The 25,602-nt window shown below is 40.4% G+C and overlaps 1 protein-coding gene across 1 annotated transcript in view; it reads left to right on the top strand.

Annotated features, from left to right (window-relative positions):
- polrmt (polymerase (RNA) mitochondrial (DNA directed)) overlaps positions 1-25,602 on the top strand; it is a 48,962-nt gene that overhangs the window by 3,595 nt on the left and 19,765 nt on the right. Inside the window, exons 4-15 of the mRNA XM_030432934.1 lie at positions 258-391; positions 7,186-7,372; positions 10,398-10,547; positions 12,873-13,040; positions 13,525-13,695; positions 15,135-15,374; positions 16,834-17,619; positions 17,946-18,068; positions 20,378-20,500; positions 21,528-21,707; positions 22,802-22,888; positions 24,626-24,739. Of these exons, the coding sequence (XP_030288794.1) occupies positions 258-391; positions 7,186-7,372; positions 10,398-10,547; positions 12,873-13,040; positions 13,525-13,695; positions 15,135-15,374; positions 16,834-17,619; positions 17,946-18,068; positions 20,378-20,500; positions 21,528-21,707; positions 22,802-22,888; positions 24,626-24,739 (2,463 nt within the window). The remainder of the gene's footprint in view (positions 1-257; positions 392-7,185; positions 7,373-10,397; positions 10,548-12,872; positions 13,041-13,524; positions 13,696-15,134; positions 15,375-16,833; positions 17,620-17,945; positions 18,069-20,377; positions 20,501-21,527; positions 21,708-22,801; positions 22,889-24,625; positions 24,740-25,602) is intronic.

The following is a 25,602-nucleotide window of genomic DNA, read 5'->3' as shown; positions in this document are numbered from 1 at the left end:
GCTCAATACAGCATTTTCTACATAATTTGCACTTGTGAACAAGAGAATGTGTAAGGGTTTGTATGATAAATACTTGGACATTTATTACACAGTAGACCACGTCACTTAAATTAGGTTTTTGCTCAGAAATGTTGTTGAGTTTAATTGTCACTTGTTCTCTTGGTGCCAATAAACATTCTCGAGTAAACACTGGTATAAAGTGTAAGTGGAATCTAAGATTAATGATACTTCCATGTCTGTCTTTCTTCTTTTTACAGGGGGCATTAAATCAGATTGGCCGTGTGTTCATTATGTTAGAAGATGCTGGTCTGAAGCCAAATCTGGGGTCCTACTGTTATGCTCTGGAGTGTATGGGCCGCAATCCCGACTGCTCCCCAAAGACCATCATAAGGTGTGTAAACGCTCGGGGTGGGAATCTCTAAGCAGCTCAGGGATTGATTCTAAAAAGGATAAGATACGATTAAAAATGATCAATGCGTCTTGATGGGATGAGATTTCTTACATTATCTTTGCTCACGTTCAAAACAAAACTAAACAAATCAAAAAGTATCCTCACTCAGAACCTAAATACAATTTATGCCTGTTGTGTTTCACCATCAAATTGGTTTAGCTGTAAAGATATACAGTGTGGTCGAAGAAAATAGTTGCAGGTGATCATAATGTTGAGCGCTGAGTTTCAACTGTTTTGGACTTTCTGTATTTATACAGTCTTTTTTAGAGAAATGCATGATTTATCTAAGAATCTATTTTTCCCCACCCCTGGGATACGCTCACACACACTCATCTATAAGACACATGAAGAGTTAGGTTTGTTATAATGTTTGACAAGTTGGCACATTTGTTCAATATCCCCTCATATTAACACCATTTTTAACACTGGAAGGACTGTCACAGATTTAACTTTTAAGGAGGACAGTGGCAGTACAGATGACTTACCAGCAGGGGTCATGTAAAGCTCATAGTTTATACTTTTGCACATCCTTTCTGAGTTATAGCATATACTATTACTTATTTATGATCATAGCTGTGATTTTTAGTATTTATGGCTATTTTAATCAAGAAATAATGTCAGTGAAGAAGCAAAGTGTCTCTCAATTTAAAAGCTTCTATTGCATTTCTCTCAAGCAGTTTTTTTTTTTTTTTTTGCAATTGCGTGCAGCAGTGATTTAGTTTGACTCTTTCTCTCCCCAGTATACAGTAGTATAGTATAACAGTTCAGTGTAACAATTCAGTATAATATATTGCATGGCATGTTATACAGTCTGCACACTGAGGCTCAAGATGCAACAGGTATTTCAGCTCAACACTGTCACAGTTTTTAGTGCTTAGTTGTATTGTAAAATCATGATGCTGTTTCCTGTGGATAGCCATGATGCTCAATCTTTGATAACCCCTAACGAGTATAGAAAAGACAGTTATGTACACTCTCTCCTCATATTACTATTTTAACTTAAAATGTAAGAGGTGTTAATATTCTTTGCTATTGCCACATCCTGTTCATTGTTGTGTTAGCGTTGATTTCGCTGAGTGCACTGTTGGACTGATGCTGATTTGACCACTTTGTTAAAAGAGATTTAAGGAGGATTAAATAGCAGCATTACCTCAAGAGTCCCTGTTACGGCTTCTGTAGTAAAATAGTTGAATCAGCTATGCTTGTTATGATTTTTCTTTTTTGTTTATTGAGCTTTGGGTTTTGGATTTTATTTTCTTTCTATCTTGGTTTTTTTTTTCTTATAGTTTTTGCTTGTTTCATGGTCTCTGGTTTTATTTTAATGGCAATCCGGTTTACTCTTGTTGTAGCAAGAATATTCCATCAGGATGTTTACCATTTCTCTTGGCTGTCATGGCTGCTGGTCTTGATCAGTTCAGTTGTTGTTAAGGCATATTTTGAGTTCAAAAGTTAGGTGTTCTGCTTTATTGAGTAGTTCCTAATCTCTAATACTTCACTCGCATTTCAGTTGCAGTTCCTTCTCCTCATTGTTAATGTTGTTCCCATAGCAACTAAGCATCTAACAGTTGTTTCCTAATTTTTTTTCTTGTTTCTGTAACGATTATTATAGCTTTCTACGAGGCTTCCTAAAATTGCTTTTGGTTGTGGCTGCATGGTGGCAGTGTTAATGAGGTTTTTGCTTCGACTAATCAAATTGTTACAAGACAGCAAACTGCAGACTAGAATCACAGTGTATTTCATTTATTTTTGCTCAGACAACCAACAAGTTGTTGTAACTCTTTCTGCAGCCTTTAAGGCCTGTAGCCCAGTTGTGTCTCTGCAGTAACTAGGTCACCCTGACAAATCACTCTCTAGTGTTATTAATTGAGTTGTTGTGACACTGACTGCGTGTAAGCCCCACACTTAGATTTATTACATGACATTTAGCACATGCAGTATACACCTACTGGCCACAGCTCACAGCTTCAGTGGAAGACTACATGTGTCACAGTGTGTGAGCCTATTTGATGGCAGCCAATACAATCAGCTGGCCTGCTGCCCAGGCAGTGGCGGGGCACATATTGAATTTTCTTCTTCTTTTTTTTTCGTTCGGAGGGGCCTAACACAAGTCTGGAGTTATTATAGCAGGAAAAACTACAAGGCGCTGTGGGTGTCTGTTTCATTCAGCCAAGTGCATGTTGATATATAGACCCCTTTGACCATGCATTTCATAAGACACAAGCCATGACCCAGTTCAGGAGTTGTCCCCTTTGCAGTCTGCATGTTATTAATATATCATAACATGCAGACAGGACTCTCTTTCTGCAAAAGCTCTTCTGATGGCAGGTGGAAAGTATGTTTTGTTTTTTTTCATACCCGACTTTGGAGGACACAAGTGGTGTATCCTTCGTGGTCCTTGGTATACTTAAAATCCCTCGCACGCTGGTCAGGTGCTAAGTGGTGTCAGACAGTCCTCATCAACTCTAAATTAAGTCCATTAGTCATTTGCGACTTTATCAGGTTTTTGTGTTTAGGCATATAAGTCACTGACTTGAACTGAACTGATGAAAAATCAGTTTATGCTTTAAGTAAAGTGAAATTGCACTTAGAAAGCTGGACATGTTCAACAGCAAATAAGCTGTTGGAGATAAATGGAAGGGAAATGAATGTGTTTACTTGAGCCCACACATATTTCACCACACATATTGGTATTGAACAAACCAACTGCGAAGAACCTTTATTTTCAGTTGATTCTGGCGTCCACTGTGGACAAAAGTGGTATAATTGCCACCGCCTCGAGATGTCGATTTGGCTAGCATGTGCTTTTGTTTTTAAAACAGGCAAAAGAAAGCTGCAATATGCTCTTGAGACTTTTTTAAACACGATTTTTATTCTTTACTTTGTACATTTTCTGTCAGGCGAGAAGATATCACAACCTGAAGTGCAAACTTGGAAGATATCTTATATTGTCTGTTCGACATGAGAACCCCTCTTTTGGAAAAGAAGTGCTTGTTCAGCCTTCAGTCTTCCAAAGGTCTGACCTTCATGGGCCACCTCCAACAACAAAAGTACAGTGTGTAGATTCTAATCACACCATGCAAAATAGCCCACTTCTTCAGCATGATTTTGCAGTGTGATGGTGAAATCTTAACTCCCCCTCTTGCCTCGGCTGGCTTGATAAGTTGTTTGAGAGCTTCATCATCAGCCTCAGTCATGTCCACAAGCACACACAAGCACACACACAGACATCCATACTTTCCTCCTGTACCCCGGGGACATCACCCTATGTGGCATGGTCCAATAGCAGGACAGGTGGCAGGGCAGTAGGGAAGCCGGTAGGTGTCTGGTTGGTCCATCGATCACTGTAAGCCGATGCTTTTATGACATTGTTCTGCAGCGGTGCACTTGTGCTCAGTCTCTAGCCAAGCAGCCTGTCTTTTCTCATGCCCTCCTCACTAGAATAATTTCATCTGTCACTTCATTTGTTTATTGTCTGCCCATCCTTTTCTGTACTGTGTCGTCTCTCCCTTTATTATTGCCCGATAGTCTTTCTCTCCTGGTATCACTCTTGTCTCTGAAGTCTCCCCCTTGCAGCATCCTTGCCCTCAGAGTAGGGTGCAGTCTGTTCCCCTCACTGTGTCACTCTCTCTCTCTCACACACACACACACACACACACACATACATGCACACACATGCACACACATATTCCTTCAAGTTTTTCCTTTTGTAAGTGCTGTGTCCTCCAGAGCTCTTTGCTCCCTTGGGTGCAGCAGAGCAGTCACCAGGCTGATTATCTTTCAACCTCTCTGCTCTCTTTGTTCCTTTGGACCACACTGCCAGCACCCAGGCTAATCCTCTCTTTGTTCAAGGCTCTCTCATTTACTCAGACTAAAATTGCACATTGCATCACAAGAGACTCCGAGCCATAAGTGAAAATGCTAAAAGATTTGACCTCTTTGGCTTGCTTTAGAAATAGTTCAAAACATCCACTTCATAACTTTAAACTGGATACATTTGACAGAATATTATAATACATGTTCTTTTCTGTAATTATTCACTCATGAGCAGAAGTCTGCTCACTTCTGATTAGATTAAGTCGGTGAAAGTTGCTGAGCCATAGTTTCCTCCAGATGGTAATTAGCGCACCAGTGTAAGTCATAATTGTCTTGAGGGAAAGGTGTGCAGGGTGAAGCAGAGCTCTCTCATCCTCTGTGGTCGATGGCAAATGGGTTTTCCTCACCTCTGCCTCTCGGCTGAGTCATGTAGTTCTGAAGTTAACCTCTAGGGAGCAGTCCAACCAAACATGGTCCTCAGTCTTTGTTCAGCAGAAGCTTTAGTACCTATAATTCTCGGTGTGCCAAGTGTGCATGGCACTAACAAGGTTTTACCCCTGTAGACATGCTACATCTGTAATTACATATATAAAAATACTGCATAGTGTACCCTGTAGGTCATGCAAATGGATACACACATTACTTGGATCATAGCTATGCCAACATGCAAAGTGGAAGTGTGAACTAAGCAGCTTTTTATAATAGAGTATAATAAAGTCTTTTAATGCTTTGTTGCCAGACGGTATAATTATGTAATTTGTAGCACCCAAACTTTGTGCCTGTGCTTCCTGGTGATGTTGATCTTCCTAAGAATATACTGCATATGCTCTAGAATAAATCAATATATAGCTTAGTAACATTTTATATACCCAAAATTCATGACTGATTTAAACAAAAATTCATCAGCTGGCCCCTGAATCCCACCAATCAAAGATCCACCAAGCTGAAAATATTAATTCACACTGCTTCTTTGGTACCATATATCAAATCGAGTTATGGAATAATCTTGTCATTACACCTCTCATTTGTATTCCAGGGACTGATTGCACATTGGCATTATCTGCATTCTGCAGTCCACTCATGGCAACTGTGTTCTCTCTAGGAGATCTCTAGGAGATTCTGTCTAAAATAAACATTTCACTGGTGTCGTCAGTGCCCATCTGGCTCTGGATCAAACCCGTACTCTAAGTCTGACAGAAAAGCCTGTCAATGCAAATACTTCAATTGATATTCAGCAACTGTCAATAAGGGAAGGCGAGAGATAGGCAATGATCCTACAGACAAGGGAGTTCTTTTTTTTTGTTGAGCTGCATTAATCAGAAGCCCAGCAAGTTATATGATTATCTTGCTCCAAATCCCACATCAACCGGCAGGTCAGAAGGTTGAACCCTGAACCTCGTGATCAGGCTCCATAGTCGGCTCCATTTTAATAACCATAATCTCCCTCTTAAATGAAAAACTACTTCTTGTGTCATCCAGTGGGCTGATTTTCTGGTCAGCTTCATGAGCACTGAATCTGAACCAACACTGAGCTAACCTAACCTGGACAGGATAAGGTCAGGGCTAGGGTGAGGGTAAAGTTCTGTAATTACTTTCTGCAGCAGGGATAAGTGTTTTCTTTATCTGTCAGTATTTACTGTATATATGTTTGAGTCTCTTGTTGGCAAAATATGAAAAAAAAAGGATTACATTTGGGGATACCCCAGCACAGGTTTAAGAGGATATGGCTGCCATTAACTTAACTCACTGATATTCATGATTAATCAGTTAATCATTTAGTCTATAAGATGACAAAACATGTGAAAAATGCATTTCATAGTTTCCTAGAGACTAAAGTGATGTCTTCAAATTGCTTGTTCTGCACAACCAATAGTCCAAAAACTCAACCACGATTAATCGATTATCAAAACCATTGGGAATTATTTTCTTTCTATCAATTAATTATCTTATCGTTGCAGCTGTATTAGTGAATTATGTGTTTGTATTGTTGTTATGTTCCAGCTGTGTTAGCCACAGGTATTAAACACCATAGGGACAACAGCAGTTACAATTTGGCTGCTAAATAGTATTTTTATGTTGTTGTGTGGGAAACATGTAACCAGAAAAAGGCAAGCAATAAATAAAAGAAAAAACAAACAAAACAGCTTCTCTGTCCGTCACTATATCAAGCTAGAGTGTATATTTTTCGGGCTTTTTGAAATTAGTACTTTTTGTGGATTTAATTTATAGGATAGCTAAGGAGTTTACAGGAGATGGGGAGAAGGGGAGGGGGTGACGCGCAGCAAAGGACCACAGATCAGATTCGAACCATGGGCCACTGCAGCGAGGACACATCCTCTGTACATGGGGCACACACTCTTCCAACTGAGCTACTAGGGGGGCCCCTTTTATGGCTTATTGTTTATTCGAACATTCACATACATTTTGTTTTTGAGAAGCATAAAGCATTTCTTCATTCAGCCTTTGTTGTAGGATGATAAATAAATGAACCTTGCACCTTGTGAGTCCATGCAAATCCTCTGTAGTTAGGATAGTAGGTGAAGTCCTACAGCTGTACTGTACTCCTGCAAACTCGTTGTTCACTTTTGTTTCTGTGTGACGTGAATTGCAGAGAATTTACCATTGCTCCTTGGTTTCATCCTTTGCTGGTATTTAGACACAGTTCCTGCCAACGTAATGTGTTAATCTATCTTAGTATATGTGTGGCTGTACTCTTTGGGCTCATATGAGTCATTGGGTAAAGACTGGACAGCAAGTTTCTATTCCAAATTCAATTACTCAGATTTGAAAGCCAGGAGGAGAGTTTTGAAGAACATCCCAAGGTCCCCGCAATTATAACCTAGCTAAAATCTGCTTAAGGGCCAATTAAAAAAATAAAAACAAAAAACTGGTACATCAACTGTTTGTGTCTGTACATCCAGGTGCCTGAACCAGATGGAGGAGGATGGCCTGTCTGTGGATGACGTGTTCAGTCAGTGTTCATTCCGGGAAGATGAGCGAGACATGGTGCTGAAAGCCATGCACATCGTCGAGCCCGACTACCAGCCGAGACTCAGCATGACCACTGATGGGTGCTCCTTACCGCTGGTTGAGGACTTCTACAAACAGGTATTGCAGGCTAGATTTAAACTTCACCACATACTGTCTGTCGAAATTGGAAATTCAATTGTAAGTTTTAAGTTATTAGTAATATTATTGAAATCATAGCAATAGAATGGCATTAATTCCTTGACCCTCAACCCCATTTACATGAGCATAGTGGCATCTACGGAACAGACTTGGCAGAAATCGCCCAAAAATAAGAGTCATTGTGTTTTCATTACCTTAGAATGAGCCGTTTATGTCAAAATAGGGAGCAAGTCTCCATCCACGGAGGTCGCCATGTTGCACCAACATGTTTCTACAGTAGCCCACAACGGACAAACCTGGCACTAGTGAAGGCCTTCCGGATTTCAGGTGGATGCTGGAAATGACCGGGTGGGAAGGGTGAAGAACAAGAGCGCTGCTGTTTCCTGCCAAACAATCAGTATTGTGAAAAGTTTGACATCACAATCTGATGAAGGGTGATCATACTTATCGTGTATAAGAAAAATTACAGGAGCATGAATCATCATCACCAAGACACTAAACGAGCTCAGGACAAGCAACTGCATAAAAGAATAATTCACATTGGAGCTGACTTTCCAACATGCATGACCTGTTTATTGGTACAATCACACACACTGGCTAACAATAAGATAAAGACCAATGATATGTCTCCCACATGAAGACTTAAGTGAATACAGTGAAAGGATTGGGGCCCCAGATGGTGTAGAAATGACTTAAAGAAATGTATCTACAAATTGCAATGGGTTTTATATGAAAGAGTGATAATGTATCGCTTTATAGAGTTATTTCTTAAAGACTGAGTCTTGTGTATGTTTTGAGACTCAAAGCACTAGAGAGCTGAGAAAGCTGTCAAAAGGCTCCAGCGTGACTACGAAAGATTTGATTGTCACCCCTTCACAGCCAGACAGGCACTGGCCTATTTATAGGGAGCCAACTCTGCTTTCTAATGGGTCCTCTGCTTTCCTTGCCTCTCCTCCTCTCACCTCTCCTCCCTTCCTTTTTGCCACCTCCTGATTTTCACATGATTCATTAACAGCTTTTGATTCAATTGCAGTATTTTTAGCCTCAATCCTTGCACCATATTCACTTTGGTCTTCATCTGAGTGACAAATTGCTGGCCTGTGTGTGTGACTGTAACCATAAGCAGGTCATGCGTTTATATTTTAAGAGTGTATGTTAAAGTTTGCCACTTATTTAAATGTGAAGCAGGTCAAATGTGACTGCTAAATTACAGTTGCGTTTGATTGCATTTATATTGTTGACTGACCTATCGGTTGGCTATCTGACTGTGGCTATGGCTTCTTGGCAGGTTGATTTAACGACTGAAAGGCTGTCCAAATATCTGGTCCCCCAGATAACAGGAGCAGGCTGTGTGGTCTCTAGAGGATTTTGAATTGGTGTTAGCAGCAGACACACAATCTAATTAGAATATTGTTTGTCAGCATGAGATGGAATTTTGATTAGGTTGACGCTTGTACAAAATGCGGTTTGATCTAGTTTCAACTTGTCATCAGAGATTTTATGGTATTATATAATCTGATTATTAATTTTGTCTGGAAACTGGCCTGAATGTGCGTCCCTCTAACCATTACTTTTAATTGTGTTTCCTCAGTAATGAAAGTTTGTATGCTCTGCAGTCTTCTGGTCAAATCTTGTTAATCCATCTTGTGAATCCATTGTGGGCTTTACACAACTTTTTTTGAGGTTTGGAAATTTTAATACATCAATTTTTGTATTACAATTACACAACAGTCCCTTCTATCCAACTTTTACCTTTCTTTGTACAACCAAAGCTGCAAGTTTTTGCTTTCCAAACAACACTGCTGGCTCATTTTTTACCAGCTATCTATCGATTCGCCCTGGTCTACTGATAATGAGGCGTTTGCTTCTTTGCTCTAACATCGCTCTGAAGTTCATATATTGTACAAGAGCTAAGCAATTTATGCGCCACAGCACTGTAAGATTTGCTCTGACTGCTGTCCATGCTACACTTCCCTGATGCCTGATTTGCAGGCCATCTTGTCAGCTGTGTATGAGCTGATAAATGATCTTTCCGCAGCGCTACATTCATACAAACCTACAACCTTTCTATGATATGTACAGGTAATATGCTGCGCTCTGATTGCCCAGGCAAGGTCGCTGTTTCTTTGAATAGTTATTGACTTTTAAACCATAAAATGTATCTATGTTGGCAAGACATTTTGGAAATGTCTGACAAGTCTGTTGCTTAGCTGGCCACACATTAGAGGGTCTGTCAGCATGGTGAGGGGTTGATTTACTAAGACAGAACACATTCACTCCATGATTTAGTTCAGGCTATTGCTGATCAATACTGTACTTCTTTAATAGACCACTTTGTGTGCTGGATTTATTTTCCATCATGCCGCAGGTTACTGCATCTTAGGGTTTTATACTCATCAGCATTTGTAAGTTAAGCTATGTAACCAGCAATCATTTGACTTGCGATGTACTTGCAACCATCAGCAGTCAAATTAAAGACATTCTACTACCGCTTTTTTCCATCCTGATACAGATTCTGATACCTGAACTTCCATATTGGCTGATACAAAGTAATGCAACAGCGCCTTATAAGATGCATGTATTATTTTTTAACAGCTGTATACCACTAACCATGTATGGATGTGATAGGAATGTTGTCATTGTTGTGTGTTCTTTTTCAGGTTAAACACTTTGTAAATTACTAACAAATATATACAATCTCTTAGCAGGATCCCATTTCTGGGCTAATATATAACATGGTATCACATCGGTCCAGAGACCTGATGAAGCATTTCAGACTTCATGTGAGGCATTTACGACTCTGATTTAGGGTTGGTCCAATTCCAATGCCAAATTGTTCGGTTTTGGTAGGCTAGGGAGGCTTAGAATTAAGGCCAAGTTCTGTTAATTTTTCTGTCTGGAGGGGTTAATCAATTGGCATTGACATCCCTTAATGTAAGAAGGAAAAAGTCATCATCTCTCCATTTCTGTTTGTCTTGGTCCCTGTTGTGTATTTGTGTTTTAGAGGGCAGACCATCGTTACCCCAAATTGGACTTCAGTCAGATGGACCTTCAGGAGCGTTTCAAACGTCAGCTCAGCATTGAAGAGGCCAGCACCATCACCATCGACTCTGTGGAGGCTAGCAAGCCCATCACTAAAAACATGGCCAGAATGGTAAACAAACACACCTGTTGCCTGTCTTTGACTTCATCGCACTTGCGATAAGATAGACTGCTGATAGTTTTAAAAATGGAATGGAATGGAGTTGTTAGTGAAATGTTGTTTAGTTTTCAGTCTTAAAGATCCGTACAAGTCTTAAAATCCTCTGAAGAGGTACAACATATGGCCTTTTTAAACATCAATATATTATTGTCAGATTAATTTTGAACATCTTTCTGTTGTGTGCTGTCATTTTGTCTCTTTAAGATGCAAAAAATCCTGCTGATATCCTGCTTAATCAAACATGCTGGCTCACAGTATGATATGCAGACTGTAGAGGGTACATATTATCTTGGCAGAACTGAAATCTGTTTCAAGAAATTAAACGAATATAGCATGGAAGGGTACTTATTTTCCCCTATGAGGAAAGTTTCTCTGATATAAACTTTTAAATGATATGCATTTAGGCCTGACAGGTTAGAGGAAGATACATCATATTCCTGTGGTGTGCCTTCTTTCCAACTCTGGCATTTACAGTCCAGCCTAGCTCGTCTGCCTCTGCAGATGGGCTACGTGGGAAGCGAGCAGGCGAGAGTCCCTGGTGGTCAGGAAGCATTTACAGACAGGCAGGGCAGAATAATAATGTATTGTAATGTAGGCCTCTGGAGAGAACGCAGAGTCACCTCTCCATCCTCAATCCAGACGGTGTCTGAGCTTCAGTCAGAATCGGTAAAACTCTTCCAACTAAGGAGTGAACACTTTTACACACAGTCACGCACAGAACATACTCTAAGTATAACCACAAAACTTCCAAGGAACATGTATATACATTCACAGATTGTCATTGTCTGTGATACAGTTAATTGTTTCATGTCAGTCATGAAGATCATTCGCACACTTCAAGATTTTATTTTAGAACATAGGCATGAGCAATCCGAAGATTTCAGATGTGTGAACGATCTTAAAGACTACTTTTCAAGTGAATCATAGATATTGTTGTATATAGTGTGTGTATTTCCGTTTCCAAACTTCATATAAACCCACTGAGTAGCAGGTCAGGGCTGTATGAACATACTAATAGAGTGATGTAGCCACTTAGATGGTGATGCTGACTGGATGCATTGTGTCTTCCTTTGGTGATGTATTGTAAATAATGCAGTGTGAGTAATAGCAAGCAGCATGGCTGCTGAGAAACTTTGGCCAAAATGTATGTATATATCTTCAATATAATATCATGTTTTTATGGATCAAATGGAGAAATGAACGTCAAGTCTAATGTCTTGAAATTAAGAACAAGGATTGCATGGATTAAATAGAAAAGATAGATGTGATTTTATGTTTTGACCAGTTAGTCCATCCCTAGTAGTTCACCAAAAAGTAATGCAGGCTTGAATCAAGACGTCTACATTCAAATACATTAGATCGACATATGTGACACAATGTAATAGCACAGAACAGTGTTGTTTTAAATGGCTGGCGAATTGTAAATTGAAACAGGAAGGCAATCAATACGACCAAAAGATACCTGGACCTTGGTCAGTGAAGGTAATTGCGACATTATATATAATGACCAAAAGATAAGGTGTGTGCTTGTAAAATAATAAATAACTTTTATCACTTTAACTGTTCTTTAGTGAAACTTAATTGCTTTAACATGGTTCGAAGAGAGTAACACCAAATGCAAATGTTTATGGCCTCCGTAAAGGGAAATGCCAGTGTGTGTTTTTTAGTTTTTTTTACTTTGAAAAAGCTAAGCTAGCTGTTTACCCTTCTTTTCATTCGTTCTAAGCTAACCACCCACTGGCTTTAGCTTCAGATAAGAGTGGTATCAGTCATCTTGTCTAAGTCTCGGCAAGAAGTGAAGATGGGCACACAGTATTTCCCAAAATTTTAAACAAGTCTGTTAAATTCATTCTACTGCAATATGAGTAATGATTTGTCATTGGTAAATTGTATACCGCTCAGCTACAAACATTTGTAATGTGCCAAAACAAGGAAGTTGAGTAGGTTTTCCTTCCCATTTTAGCCTTAAATGAAGAATTCTGTGGTACAGTTGTGTTCTACTCATAAGGATTGTCTGTTTTCCCCTATTACTGGAGCCAAACAAGCCTAACCATCAAATGTAATGCACACTCATGTTGCACAATACCTTGTGTCCACTGAGAGGTGTACCAATCTACTGCTTCACAGTTTATAATGGCTTTCCGTCTGGTTCATGCAGTATGTGACAAACATGGGTTGCTACAGAATTGTTTTTTTTATTTGACACGTTCTTTAAGGGTGTCCTGCTGGCAATCACTGTCATGAGATGAATGACCTCCAGTTGTGTTGTCCTTTCAGAGACAGCTGCTGGCGGATCAGCGGGCACAGTGGCAGAAGATCCTCCTCCAGGCACTGAGGGAGAGCAAGATGATCCTGGCTAACACCAACACCAAGGACTACAGGCTTAACCTTTATCCCTATCTCTGTCTGCTGGAAGATAAAGACTATGTTGACATCATGATACAGGTAATATTCAGCACAGAACCAAGTTCACCGCTCAATGAAATGCCAAAGTCTCGACTTTAACAAAGACTTGTCAGTGTTTGAGTCAAAGAGATTTAATTAACAGAGGCTTCACCTCACCACAAAATTACAAAAAAAGATGTGTAGTGATGTCACTGTGCCACTCTTTTTTTTTTTTCTTACTGCTGCTGTGCAATAAGACTCAACCAATCCTGGAAACCACAAAACACAAATCAAGTGTCTGACAGAGTGACAACAGCTGCAACAGCATAAGACTTTATTGGTGGCAGCAAAGGAGAAGATGCTTTGATCAAACACAGACAAACACACAGGATGTGATGTTAATTTTGAAAAGACCGTTTTTACTTTGATTTCCCCTCTGACTGAAGGATTTTTTTTATCATAAAACTAAATCAGATCTTTCAAAGGATACGCTTTATGTTACCCTCCTGTATGACCTTTCAAAACATTTCCTTCTCTTGTCCAGAGTATTGCCAACATGTCTCCCAGTGGAGAGTCTCTGAAGGTTTTAGCCAAAGACCTGGGGAACAGGGTCTACACCAAGTACTGTGTGCGACAGAAGCACCAAAACCAGATTCTGGAGAAGTTGGGCAACATTTACAACGCTTACACAGAACTGCTGGCCAAAGACACCAAGGTAAAGAAATCACTATGCTCCAGATGTCTTCCCATATAAGTGCCTCTTATGTGTGAAAGTTCTGCAGAAGGGAATGTCTCTCCTGTTTATCTGCGCAAGATATGCTTTGATTTCTTTTGCATGCACTATGCTGCAACAAAAAAAATGCCATGTTTGTATGTAACTTATATGTAATCAAAGATATTTAAATTCATTATTAACATATTTGTATTTACTTGTCAGTCTTGTGGAATAACTCTGATTGCTTAATGCTAGGGCTGAGCAATAACTCAATGTTATATCACCATTGTGATATGAGACTAAATATTTTTGTTTTAATTGGAATATGGTCCTTATCCTAGTTTCAAAGGCTGCATTACAGAAAAGAGATGTAATCTGATATTACCAGGCTGTTCTACTTGTTCTGATAGATGCCTTTAGCCACATGGTGATTTTATCCACATTCCTAATGATTATGTATCAAAAATCTCATTGTGTTGATATTTTCTGAAAAGCACCAGTTGTTATCTTTACAATGCTGCTGCAGTGTCTACAGCATATCCGGGTATTTGGTAAAAATGATTCTGTTTGGTTGCATGGTCCTCACATTTTTAAAGTGATTTTGATTTTAAAATATTGAAATATAGAAAGTGTTTTGCAATAAATCCCAAAAAATATTGCACATTTATTGTATGCCCATATCACCCAGACCTACTTGGTGCCATTGTAATTAAGAAAATATAATGTAAGCGTTATAGCAATGCAACTTATCAACATACAACACTATGTGCTACACTGCACAGTTGAGACTGTTAAGCTAGCAAGGGTGCAACCTGAAGGACAATGCATCATTATTTTCCCTGGAATTAATGACAGCCTGTCCTCAATGGAATTTCTCAGCCAGTATCACTGACTCGACGTTCTTCTGTTGTTTTGATGGTTCTGGTACACTATAATGAGCAAGAGCTCATTATTCTGCAGCAGCAAGTTATGCTAGGAGTTAGTTTAGGTGTTTGTTTCATGCAACCTGGTTAACATGCAGCCTTTGTAGTTAAAATCACGCCTGTTATCATTGTTGTTTTTGTTGTTGTTGTTATGACCAAGTCCAACTTCTTAATTACTTGTGTGGCTGTCTAACTTTATACATTTACATTAAGAGCCTTAAGACTGTAAATGTCACCAGAGGTTAATCTTATTTATGTGGACTGTTATTACAGTACATCCTCAAATAAGAAAAATAGGCATCATATTTCTTAAACATGAAAGGTTTTTTTTTTTTGAGATCATAAAAAAGTGCCTATTTGAACATTTTTTTTTAGGTCAAAACATCAAACTTGAGATCTAGGGACCTCTCGCATATGTTGGCATGCCTCCCAAACACTGTAGCTTACTCTGATGAGTGACGACTTGCTTTTTTGTAACTAGATGAAAACAACCCACTTCTAATCTTCTCCGTCTAGGAGTTTGGCCTCCTTCCCAGGGAGCACTGGTGTCAGCTTGAGAAGGAGCAGAGTTCAGGACCCACGCTGGAAGGAGGGGAGACCAACTGGCTATACTCGGTAACCCTGGAACTAGGCACATACATGGTGGATTTGATGGTCAAGAGCCTCAAAATTAGTGGTGACATCCTGAACCCGGCTTACGACAAGAAGCTCATCCCCATCCTTTATCACATGTACGCTTTCCGCAGCACACGGCAGGTACGTCTTTCCAAGTGCTTACTTGGTCTATTCCGCCAGGATATCAAAGGGGTTGGCTACTATTAGGAGTTGTTTGGGGTTATGCTAAAGTGCTCTTGCCAAATAGACAGAGCTTTGATAACCTGGTAACAGGATTCCTGAGCATTAACCCAGGCCCAAAAAAGATCCTTTCAGATGAGATTTATGTGGAAAAAGTGGTCAAGGTTTATACGTAAAAGGGGTTTCCTGGAAACTAACATTGAGAAAAATATGCAAAAGTGTTAAAAATAAAACACATTGATGAGCTGTTCATCAAGTGGAAGCCCCTTCAGTCAAATCAAATAATTGTATCTATTTTGGCTTTTTGAGAATTACACACAATGAGTCCAAATTATAGTTTTAAGTAGATGTAGAGTCGACATTTTTACAAATAAGGAAAAGAACCATGGTGAAGCAAAGATGAGGGAAATACCTGGAAACACTTGACCTTCACTTTCAACAAGAAGACTGTCACTCTAAAGCCTATTACCCTGTACACTTGTGAAGTCGCCTATCCAGCTCCACAGAGTGTGAATTATAAAACCACTTCTCCCTTGTGTGACTTGGCAGGGGGAAACAGTTGAGTAAGATGAATGGGTTCCCTGCTAATCCCTTTTTTAGTGTCCCCTTAATTGGCTCGCTGATTTACTGCCACTGGACCCTGCAGGAGGGCGAGCCGACCGTGTCAGGGAACAGACGCGGAAAGGGAGAGAGAATTGTGAACTTTTTGGACTTGATGAACTTTGACAGCAGGGCACATGGTTGCACATAGATATATAGATATATAGATATATTAATATATACACATACACATACACATACACACACACACACACACACACATAACAGGGGAGCATCCTTATCATTTTACAGCGCAGCATGACAGTCTGACTCATGCAAGCAAGGCTGAAGTGTTTTATTTTCAGCTTACTGTAGTTTTTCCTTATCGTGGTCTTTACGTCCAGTTCTGCAAACTGTAAGCACAAATAGGAACTAGGACACAATAACTATTTCATCTGGAAGCCATGACCTGCGATAAACTTCAACCCTTTTGTGCTATCCTGACTCCTGACGGGTTTTAAATAACTAAATTACAATGTTGAAACTCCAGTAATCAAAGCAACATTTAAGCGACTACCCTTAATGAAATCAAAATGGAGCGGGAAGGTTTATGGAGCTGCTGTCTTTTGTGGATGTCAGTTATCTATTATTTACTGGTGACAAATGGACAAATGATATCAGTGGTGAATCCTGTCTAGTCTGGTCATTTGTGTTTGTACAGAGGATGATCAGTGTTCTTCTTCGTTATACTTTAAACTGCTACCAGATGTCCCTGTCTCTCTTTTCAGCATAATTCAAACATTTGCCTCTGCAATGTTTTTTTCATCTGCTCATTTAAGAGTTCTGTTTATGACTGGATTTCTTATGTTTCACCCTCCAGATCGGCTTCATTAAGCCCCACCCCATACTGACTCAGATACAGCAGGAGGCCATGGAGACCAAGCTTACCTTTGACTCCTATGTGATGCCGATGCTGTGCCCTCCTGTGCCCTGGTCGTCCATAAAGTTCGGCGCCTACCTGCTGACACCTACCAAGCTGATGCGCACAGTAGAAGGGGCCACACAGCATGACACGTTGTTGGAGAAATGCCAAACTCTCCATCCAGTCCTAGACTCTCTCAACCAGCTGGGCAACTGTGCCTGGAAGATCAACAAACCCTTGTTGGATATTATTATTTCTATCTTTAATGATCGTGGTAGTGATAAGTTAGACATCCCTCCTCCTCTGTCAGAGGCTCCCAAAATGCCACACTTTAACCCCCAAGATCCCACTTTAACTTCCTCTGAGAAAGCCCACTTAAAGAGGGAGGCAGTTAATGCCAGAAGAAAATACAGCGAGATGTACAGCCTGCGCATGAGCTCTCTATATAAACTCTCCATCGCCAACCACATGCGTGATGAGATCTTCTGGTTCCCTCACAGCATGGACTTCCGAGGACGTACCTATCCCTGTCCTCCGTACTTTAATCACCTGGGAAGTGATGTCGCACGGGCAATCCTTGTGTTTGCAGAGGGGAAGCCCCTGGGTCCGAAGGGCCTGGACTGGCTTAAGATCCACTTAGTCAATTTGACAGGGCTGAAGAAAAGGGAATCGCTACAGGGTCGCCTGGAGTACGCCAACACTATCATGGAGGACATCCTTGACGCAGCTGACAACCCTCTCAATGTCAGTTTTTCTTTACGGCTATCTCCTGTTCATTGATCGTTCAGTCCAACCACACATTCAAAGATCTTCTTGTTAGAACTACTTAGTTTTAAAGTATATGCAATAACATTTTGCACAAATACAAAGACAGCTGCTATTTTCAATTTCTGAAGTATGCAGATTATAGCATTTCCCCCGTCTCTCTTACTGGAGGAACGGTCACTATAAGCACTGACGAAACCTAAAGGGGATATGAATATCTGTCAAAACAAAAAGTGAAAATGCTTTTGAGGCAGTGTTTATGTATGCTGGATAATGTGCCATGCGCTTGTGTTTGTCTCTCTCAGGGTAATAAGTGGTGGATGAATGCAGATGAGCCCTGGCAGGCTTTGGCTTGCTGCACGGAGATAGCAAATGCTGTGAGATCTCCGGATCCAACACAGTTCATCTCTCATTTTCCTGTTCACCAGGTACCATCAAACACACTTGAAAGAATTATTAGAATGTCAGGTTCCATCTCCTCCCAGTGTGTTCTGTAATGAGACATTCAGAGGCGAAGTAAAAAAGTAAAGGTACATTTATGATTCTTCAATTAGATGCAAGATGATTAGAACAGATTATCTTTAGGAATTCACTCATTAAGCCAATGATAGTCCAACGTAATAGCCTCCTAAAAATAAGATATGCCACTGAATTATATTTTATAGTGCAGGTACAGAGGGCACATCAAAGTTAACAAGGCGAGGCCTCCCTCAGCCATCTAGGGCCATTTCATGTTAGATGCCATAAACCTGTAGCCCTAATCTTACTAACCAGACTGCAGATACAGCTATCCAAAAAAAGATCTGACCATTTTCTTATACAAACCAAAGTGCTGAATAAATCAAAGTCTTGTGCTGGGTGTATATTTACACTACTATGTAGTCCACTAACTGTGCAGCCTTATGTCAGGAATTCAGTGATTTACATGTTTAAGCATAATCAATTAAGTTATAATTTCAAGTAAAGTAGTAAGTAGTAAAGTAGCCCCTGCTCCTCAGGCCTGTGTTAATAACCTTTTTTATGATGTAGCTTTTATTTGGAACTTGAGAAAATGTTGTCATTATGTTACTCTAAAGAATGCACATTTTATATTATGCTTTTGAACTAGTTGTCATGGCAGGTTCAGTTAAGGAAACACTGCAAATGTAAAGTAACACAAGTGGCTGTAATTTTCCTGACTCCAGGCTTCAAGCATTTTTAAAAAAAGCAGTGTAATCAATTTGTTTAAATGTATTAAGCGCCTCCTTGCAGATGTTTTGAAAGGACCATAGCTGCAAGGTTTTCACCGAGTGCAGCTAAGAGCTTGAATAATTGAGTGAACGGATGCCGCACGGAGCCTTTTGGCTAAATCTGTCACATCTACATCACAGTGATGTTAATTAATGTGTACCCTTTCTGATAAAATAAATACGGGAAAGAATCTGAATAGCCAAAAGGGGTCAATTTGTGTGAGAGAGTTTTAACCGCATTTATGTAACTTCAGAAGCACACTGAAGGCCCTGCTGCTCGCCTATCCTACACAACACTGATGTAACAGCAACATTTCCAACATAAGGGTCATATAGGTAGCGTAGAGACACATAAGGGTTATAGGCCACATTTCGATGGAAATTGAATGAAGAAGACAAATTGCCCAGTTGGCTGGAACGTCACCAACTTCACCGCAATGCTTATACGGAGCTCTTTCATTTTGCCTTGAGAGCTGAATGTGGGGATGTTGCTGGTACATTGCAGGTAATTTCCTCTCTCTGGTGCTAAATCCAGTCCAGATGTTGCTTTGAATGATACAGTTAAATCAAGATGCTCATAGTTGGTTTGAAAGTCTAACATCTAGTGCAATATTCACTTTGTGGCTTCGGGCTGTGGGACATAGCAATATGTTTCATGTACTAACGGCAAAAAAAACGAACCTCTTCTCTCATCTGTTACAACAGATGCTTATGAGTTTCCTATCACCCTCTCTCTCCTGTTTCTAGTTTTTATCTCCTCTCCTCAGTTTCTTTGTTTTTCTTTCACCTACACTTTCTTCTAATCATCTGTTCCTTTTTCTTGTCTACCCTAAAGGCCAAAACACACTTAAAGTGATAACTGATGTGCCTTATAAGACGCATCTGTAGTACTCTATAGAGTTCAGTTGCACACAAAGACCCCCAGCATTCACACCCGCACACACAAACTCAAAAACCAACAACAAAGGATTCGCTCCGGCTCTCACATTATGTGGCTCCGACTGTCTCCTCTCCCCCTGCCACCTCGAAGTCACAACAGAAATTTGCCTCAGCATTTATGGAATTGAGACAAGTATTCAGAATAGCTCAATTTGGCCATTACTGATTAGAGATTTCAGGGCGTTGTGTCCTGCAGTGGTGCAGCACTGAAGAGGGCTCAGCTGCATTCTCTCAGATTTACGTGACCATTTTATTCCTTTTTAGTGCTCTTCAAACTGCAGCTGCACAAACCGTTTTGATCACTGGGTTCTCATTTGACGCCCCAAGATCGAGAAAAAAAAAGGCCAGAGTAGGGGTAACAAGGCAGTTTGCCTCACCTCATCACGCTTTCGGTGCATGTTCAGCCATTTAAAACAACAGGTGTACTTCAAAACACCCCTCAGACACCTTAAGCTTTCCTCCCTTCCCTACCCTCGCCCACCCTGTGCCAATCTATGTGATTCTTTCTCTGTTTTCTCCTTACATCATTGCTTTAATATGTTCTCCCTTTCTCTTCACCTCTCCTCCAGGACGGCTCCTGTAATGGTCTCCAGCACTATGCTGCTCTAGGCAGAGATGTTATTGGGGCCACATCGGTCAACCTCATGCCCTGTGAGGTGCCCCAGGACGTGTATAGCGGAGTTGCACAGCAGGTCAGAACTACTGGGGTGTTTTTGGTTTGCATTATGTTCTTCCTTTCCTTGAACTGCATGGACTTGGAGTAGCTAAATTAGGGGTTGATTCCAGTTGCAAGTCACGTTACATTTCCTCAGCTGTTAATATGCAGATGATTCACTATATCCCACAGTGAGTGACAGACAAAGCACTGAGAATATATTCCAAGCCTCCCACTTCAGGTCTTGCATTTAAAAGTGCTTAGTTTTTTCATGCCTGGCATCAAAGTGAAGTGAGAGGAAAACTGCCTCATATATCCGACGACTCAAAGGACAAGTGTGCATAAAATGCTATCAAAGGCTGCAGCTTGCTGTGAACCTGCATATTTTTAGACAGAAACCACTTGAAGCTAATCAAGGTTTACTGACATTTCAATGCAGGAGGAATCAGAGAGTGCTGAGGAATGAAAGTCTGACGCAGGCAGAGTTGTTCCAAGGGCAGCGGCTGTAACTGCACAATATATTGTTGATTTGATACTGTAGGTTACAGCATTTTTGTGAGCTACCTGGATAAATCAACTCATTTACTTGTAAGCATAAGCTGTGCAATAACTGGTAACAGTAATACTGTTTGAAACCGCTGAAACGATTAGTTAATTTCTCCACTTAGCTGATTAACAGACATTTAATTGACAGCTGTTGGTTAAGTTGTTGTTAATTTTCTAGGCTTAAGCTTTTAAACTACAGACATTTTCTTATATTCTTTGTTTTATCCATTCTTATTTGGTTTATTTTGCTAATTTCAGTGTGTAAAAACAATTATACAAGACATATAATACATTTTCGCCCAGCGTACTTATACAAGCTGGACAAAGAAACATTTATATTAGCCACCCTTTTCTTGATAATAACATGTAAGGTTGTAAATACAGATGGTCAGCCCTTCTTCATTGACCCTTGTTTTTTCACAAATCCTATAAAATTCAACAATTTATAGGGTGTTTGAAAATTGCATGCATGCGATGTAAATAACACACGTGTGTGTACATGCAACATGCTTTTTCAGGTGGAGGAGTTTCGAGCACGGGATGCAGCGAGCGGCATGAAGATTGCCCAGGTCCTGGAGGGCTTCATAAGCAGGAAGGTGGTCAAACAGACTGTGATGACCGTGGTATACGGGGTCACACGCTACGGGGGACGCCTCCAGATAGAGAAAAGACTGAAGGAGATTGATGAGTTCCCCAAGGTACACTAGTGGTGGAGGGTGGGGGTTGTGAATGTGGGCTTCCCCCGCCCTGCACGCTGTTTTATTTTTAGTGTTGTATCACCGTGGCCTTTTTAGCACAGGATCTCCTCTATATGGGGCTTCCCTCACCGCTCAGGCTATACATTCTCCCACACACATCGAGGCCAGACAGACTCGTAATGAGGTACAAGGTCTTCTCTACTGAGGTCTGTCCTCCTCGCAAATTACTGTTCCAATGTCTCCTGCTTGTACATGAAGGCCTTTATCTCACAGCTGAGAGAGACTCCATACAATTTAAGAACATTTGATTGTTCACCTAGAGGGCTTTCAGTCACTTTGACCTTGACAATTACAGTCCTGTTATGCCACACAACTCCAAGTAAGCTGCGTGGAGAGAGAAGCATTTAAAGTTTATAATAGTCAAGCATATTAACGTATTATCCTATTGCAGTGAAATAAGATATTTCACGGTCGTATCAGGCCAGAAGAGCAACACAACCACAGATATATTTGATATCCTGTGCACGTGTCATCGTGAGTCTATTTTTAGTTTCACAACCATTGTAGTTCGATTTGGTTGGACGTAAATGGGCACACCCATTCTGTCAAATGACACCGTGGCAGGAGGAGGAGGCATTTAATCTTCTTACAGCTCTCTAGTGCTTGTTATCTGTCAAACAGCTATATAGTTCCTTATAATAGTCGGAGTTAATCTCATTGTCTGTATGGATGGAATCGGCATGATCCTGCTGTCAGTGTATCTACCATCTCACAGCCAGAGGATTGTGCTAAATGACTTCTGCATAATGTCCCTAATTGTTTAAACAGGGAATCGGGAGGATGTGTAATTGCGAGTGATTACAGGGGGATGGATGGGGGATGAGGCAGCTCCTACCAAGGAGGAGATCATATCTCTGTAATGATATAAGAAATGTAGCTCTCTCATTCAGTGCCACAGCTTTTATCGGTAATATTTGCATTTGCATTGTTTGATCCCTAATGGTAATTAAGTGAAAAAATAATCTGTAGTTTGTTTTAATTGAGAAATGCAGTGGATCAAAACAAAAAAATGTGTGTTACTGTTGTATTTCCAGGAGCACGTTTGGGATGCATCTCATTACCTGGTGCGCCTGGTCTTCAGTGGTTTAAAAGAGATGTTCACAGGGACCAGAGAGATCCAGGTGGGTTCATTACACCTACATAAAGACAGATACATACACCAATATAAAAACACAGGATGGACATTCAGTTAAAATATTGTTTATGAGGATAGTTGCTCCTCTTACTTTCTACAAGAGGCCCAACTTAAAACCTACAAACATTCTGGTTACTCGCTTTAGAGGTCTTATTTTTCCTAGTATTTTGAATGTTTTAGCAAGTTTTTATATAATTTGGAACAAGTAATGGTTAAAAAGAAGACAAAAGTTAATTAACATACATTCCACTTACATGCAAGTTCAACTGGTGGCCCGTGTGCCAACCGTGGCCCTTTGATAATTTTTGTAAGTAGGCTTATTGGCCGATTCATTAATTATGTCCATTGCCAAGCACAGAAATATATTTAATTCATTAAAAAGTTTTAACCCAGGTAATGAAGCAGAGGAATTTTTGGAGAGTCAAACTGACAGCACACCTTTGAGGTTAAAGATGTCAATTTTCCAATAGGGATTCTTTTTTTCATTTTAGAACCTAATAAAACATTGCAAACATTTAAATAAATAGTGCATTTCAATTCCTAGGTTTGGTGCTTATTTTTTTCACCCTCATAACTGGCCCCAATAGTTATCAGCTAAACACACAATTTAACATATATGACAAATAAAGTTTTCGCTGGAGTCATGACTAGTTTACACTGACAACAGCACCCATTCATCACATAGTCTCCATTTATAGATTTAGGACATGCACCTGCTAGGGGATTGTGCATCATCTTCACAGGCAGAGTCTGGCGAGGAAATAGAAACGCCACCCACGGTTGCTGTGTGTTTCCTCTGGGAGCGTGTGGGGACAGCCCAGTATGAGATGAAAAATACCCTTCCCATCATACCTTGGCGCTGGCCTGATGCGCGCGCGTGTGTGCATGTATGTGTCTGTGTGTGTTAAATAGGTCACACCCCCTTGCATTTCGCAGCCGGGAGTTGAAGTATGATTTAGAGAAAGGCCGTTGATCGATCCGCACTACTGTCATCCCTGACCTTGCCTACATTCTCTGTACATTTTCCATTATTTTGACACCTGCTTATTTTCCTCAAACCTCAAACTCCTGCTGGTCTTTCGATCTTCCAATCAGTCTATTGATAAATCAGCCAATCCCTCTTGCAGAGTAGTTCATTTCTCACTAGTTTCTTTGCTTTATAATGGTCTTTATTTTATCGTACCTGGAAATAAAGAAGCAACGTGCAGATGAATGGCGCAGCTTTGGGCCAGTCTGCAACCTGGAGTTGCTTGGACATATTTATCTTTTCTACACCTCCTTGTGTGTTCATGTGGGTGAGGAGGCACTTGTGGGACATCAGCAGGGTTTCTATTCTTATAAACTGTGCCAGACACAGAAACATCGCTGTTGCACTTGAAATTTTTAAGCAACAACTCCCCACCTGTTCCTCAGCAAGTCTGCAACAATTGTTTTGGAGCTCCCAGATGTAGAAGAGCAGACTAAATGCATTAATCATCAGTCGATGCTTCGGCGAGAAAGTTCCTGTTTTAGTTTGTGTCTCGATTTTATTAAATCATCCACCCAGGAGAACATGAAAACTTCATCGCCCAACTGTCCAGACTCACTGATTTGAACTTGATTGCTCCAATGTGCACATAGACACATCTACAAACATAACAAATAAGCAGGAATGCCACTTAGGATTGATGAGACTCTTTCTTTGTATGCTCACTTTACCTCTGTGGTCATTTATGTGTTACAGGATTGGCTGACAGAGAGTGCCAGGCTCATCTCTAAGTCTGGCCACACTGTGGAGTGGTTGACACCCCTGGGTTTACCCGTCGTTCAGCCATACCGCCGCACACGCCACCAAGTGGTAAGTCTCATCCTACGGGTTCTGAAAATAATTGGTATTTATCTCAGTGCAGGATCATTTGTTTGGACATACTTGACTTTCTGTCCCATTACACTACAGATATTTGCATGATTTCACACATATGGGGCTTTTCCATTGGCACCCAGTGCCTGACCCACTTAAGCAAGTTTAAGCAGGTTGTTGTGCTGATGAAAAAACCCAACACTTCTTGTTGTTGCGGCTTCATGATAAAAGCTTTCTGAAAATAAAACGCCACGAAACCTCTATGGTGAAGATTTTACAGGAAGTAAAACATGTTTATCAATGGATTAGCAGAGCTTTGTTAGGAGCTATTCTTGGATAATAGCACAGAGAATAAGTATTTACAGCCACGGATTTGACCGCTAGTCACAGTAATGGATCAGCCTGTGGCTTTTAAACGTCATCAGCTGACTTGTTGACTTGACTTGTTATTTTAATGCCAAGTGACTCACCCACTCTCTGTATGTTGACCATAGTTTCATACACTTACTGACAGACAACTTAGCCAATAACAGGCCTGTTTTAATTCTCTGTATTCTCAGAAATTCGTTGGCTGGCCTTTAGAAAACCTCTCCTCTTGTATCTTCACCTGTTTGTCTCGCTCGTCTTCGCTCATTCTCCGGCCTTTCACAGCATTAATAGCACTCCCACAACTGACCTTTTCATAGCAAACAATGTATACAGTTTTTAACTCGCATAAGTATCGGTATGTACAGTAGTCATTAATTTCTCTCGACACACTGACTAATAATAGAAACCCTTGTGTCTAGCAGCTTAGGGCTGTTATATTCTAATATGTGTGGTGACCAATCATTGTCCTTTTGTTTCAATATTTCCATGAG

Source organism: Sparus aurata, chromosome 11 (assembly GCF_900880675.1).
Source record: "Sparus aurata chromosome 11, fSpaAur1.1, whole genome shotgun sequence".
NCBI lineage: Eukaryota > Metazoa > Chordata > Actinopteri > Spariformes > Sparidae > Sparus > Sparus aurata.
This window is presented reverse-complemented; position numbering and strand designations above follow the sequence as displayed.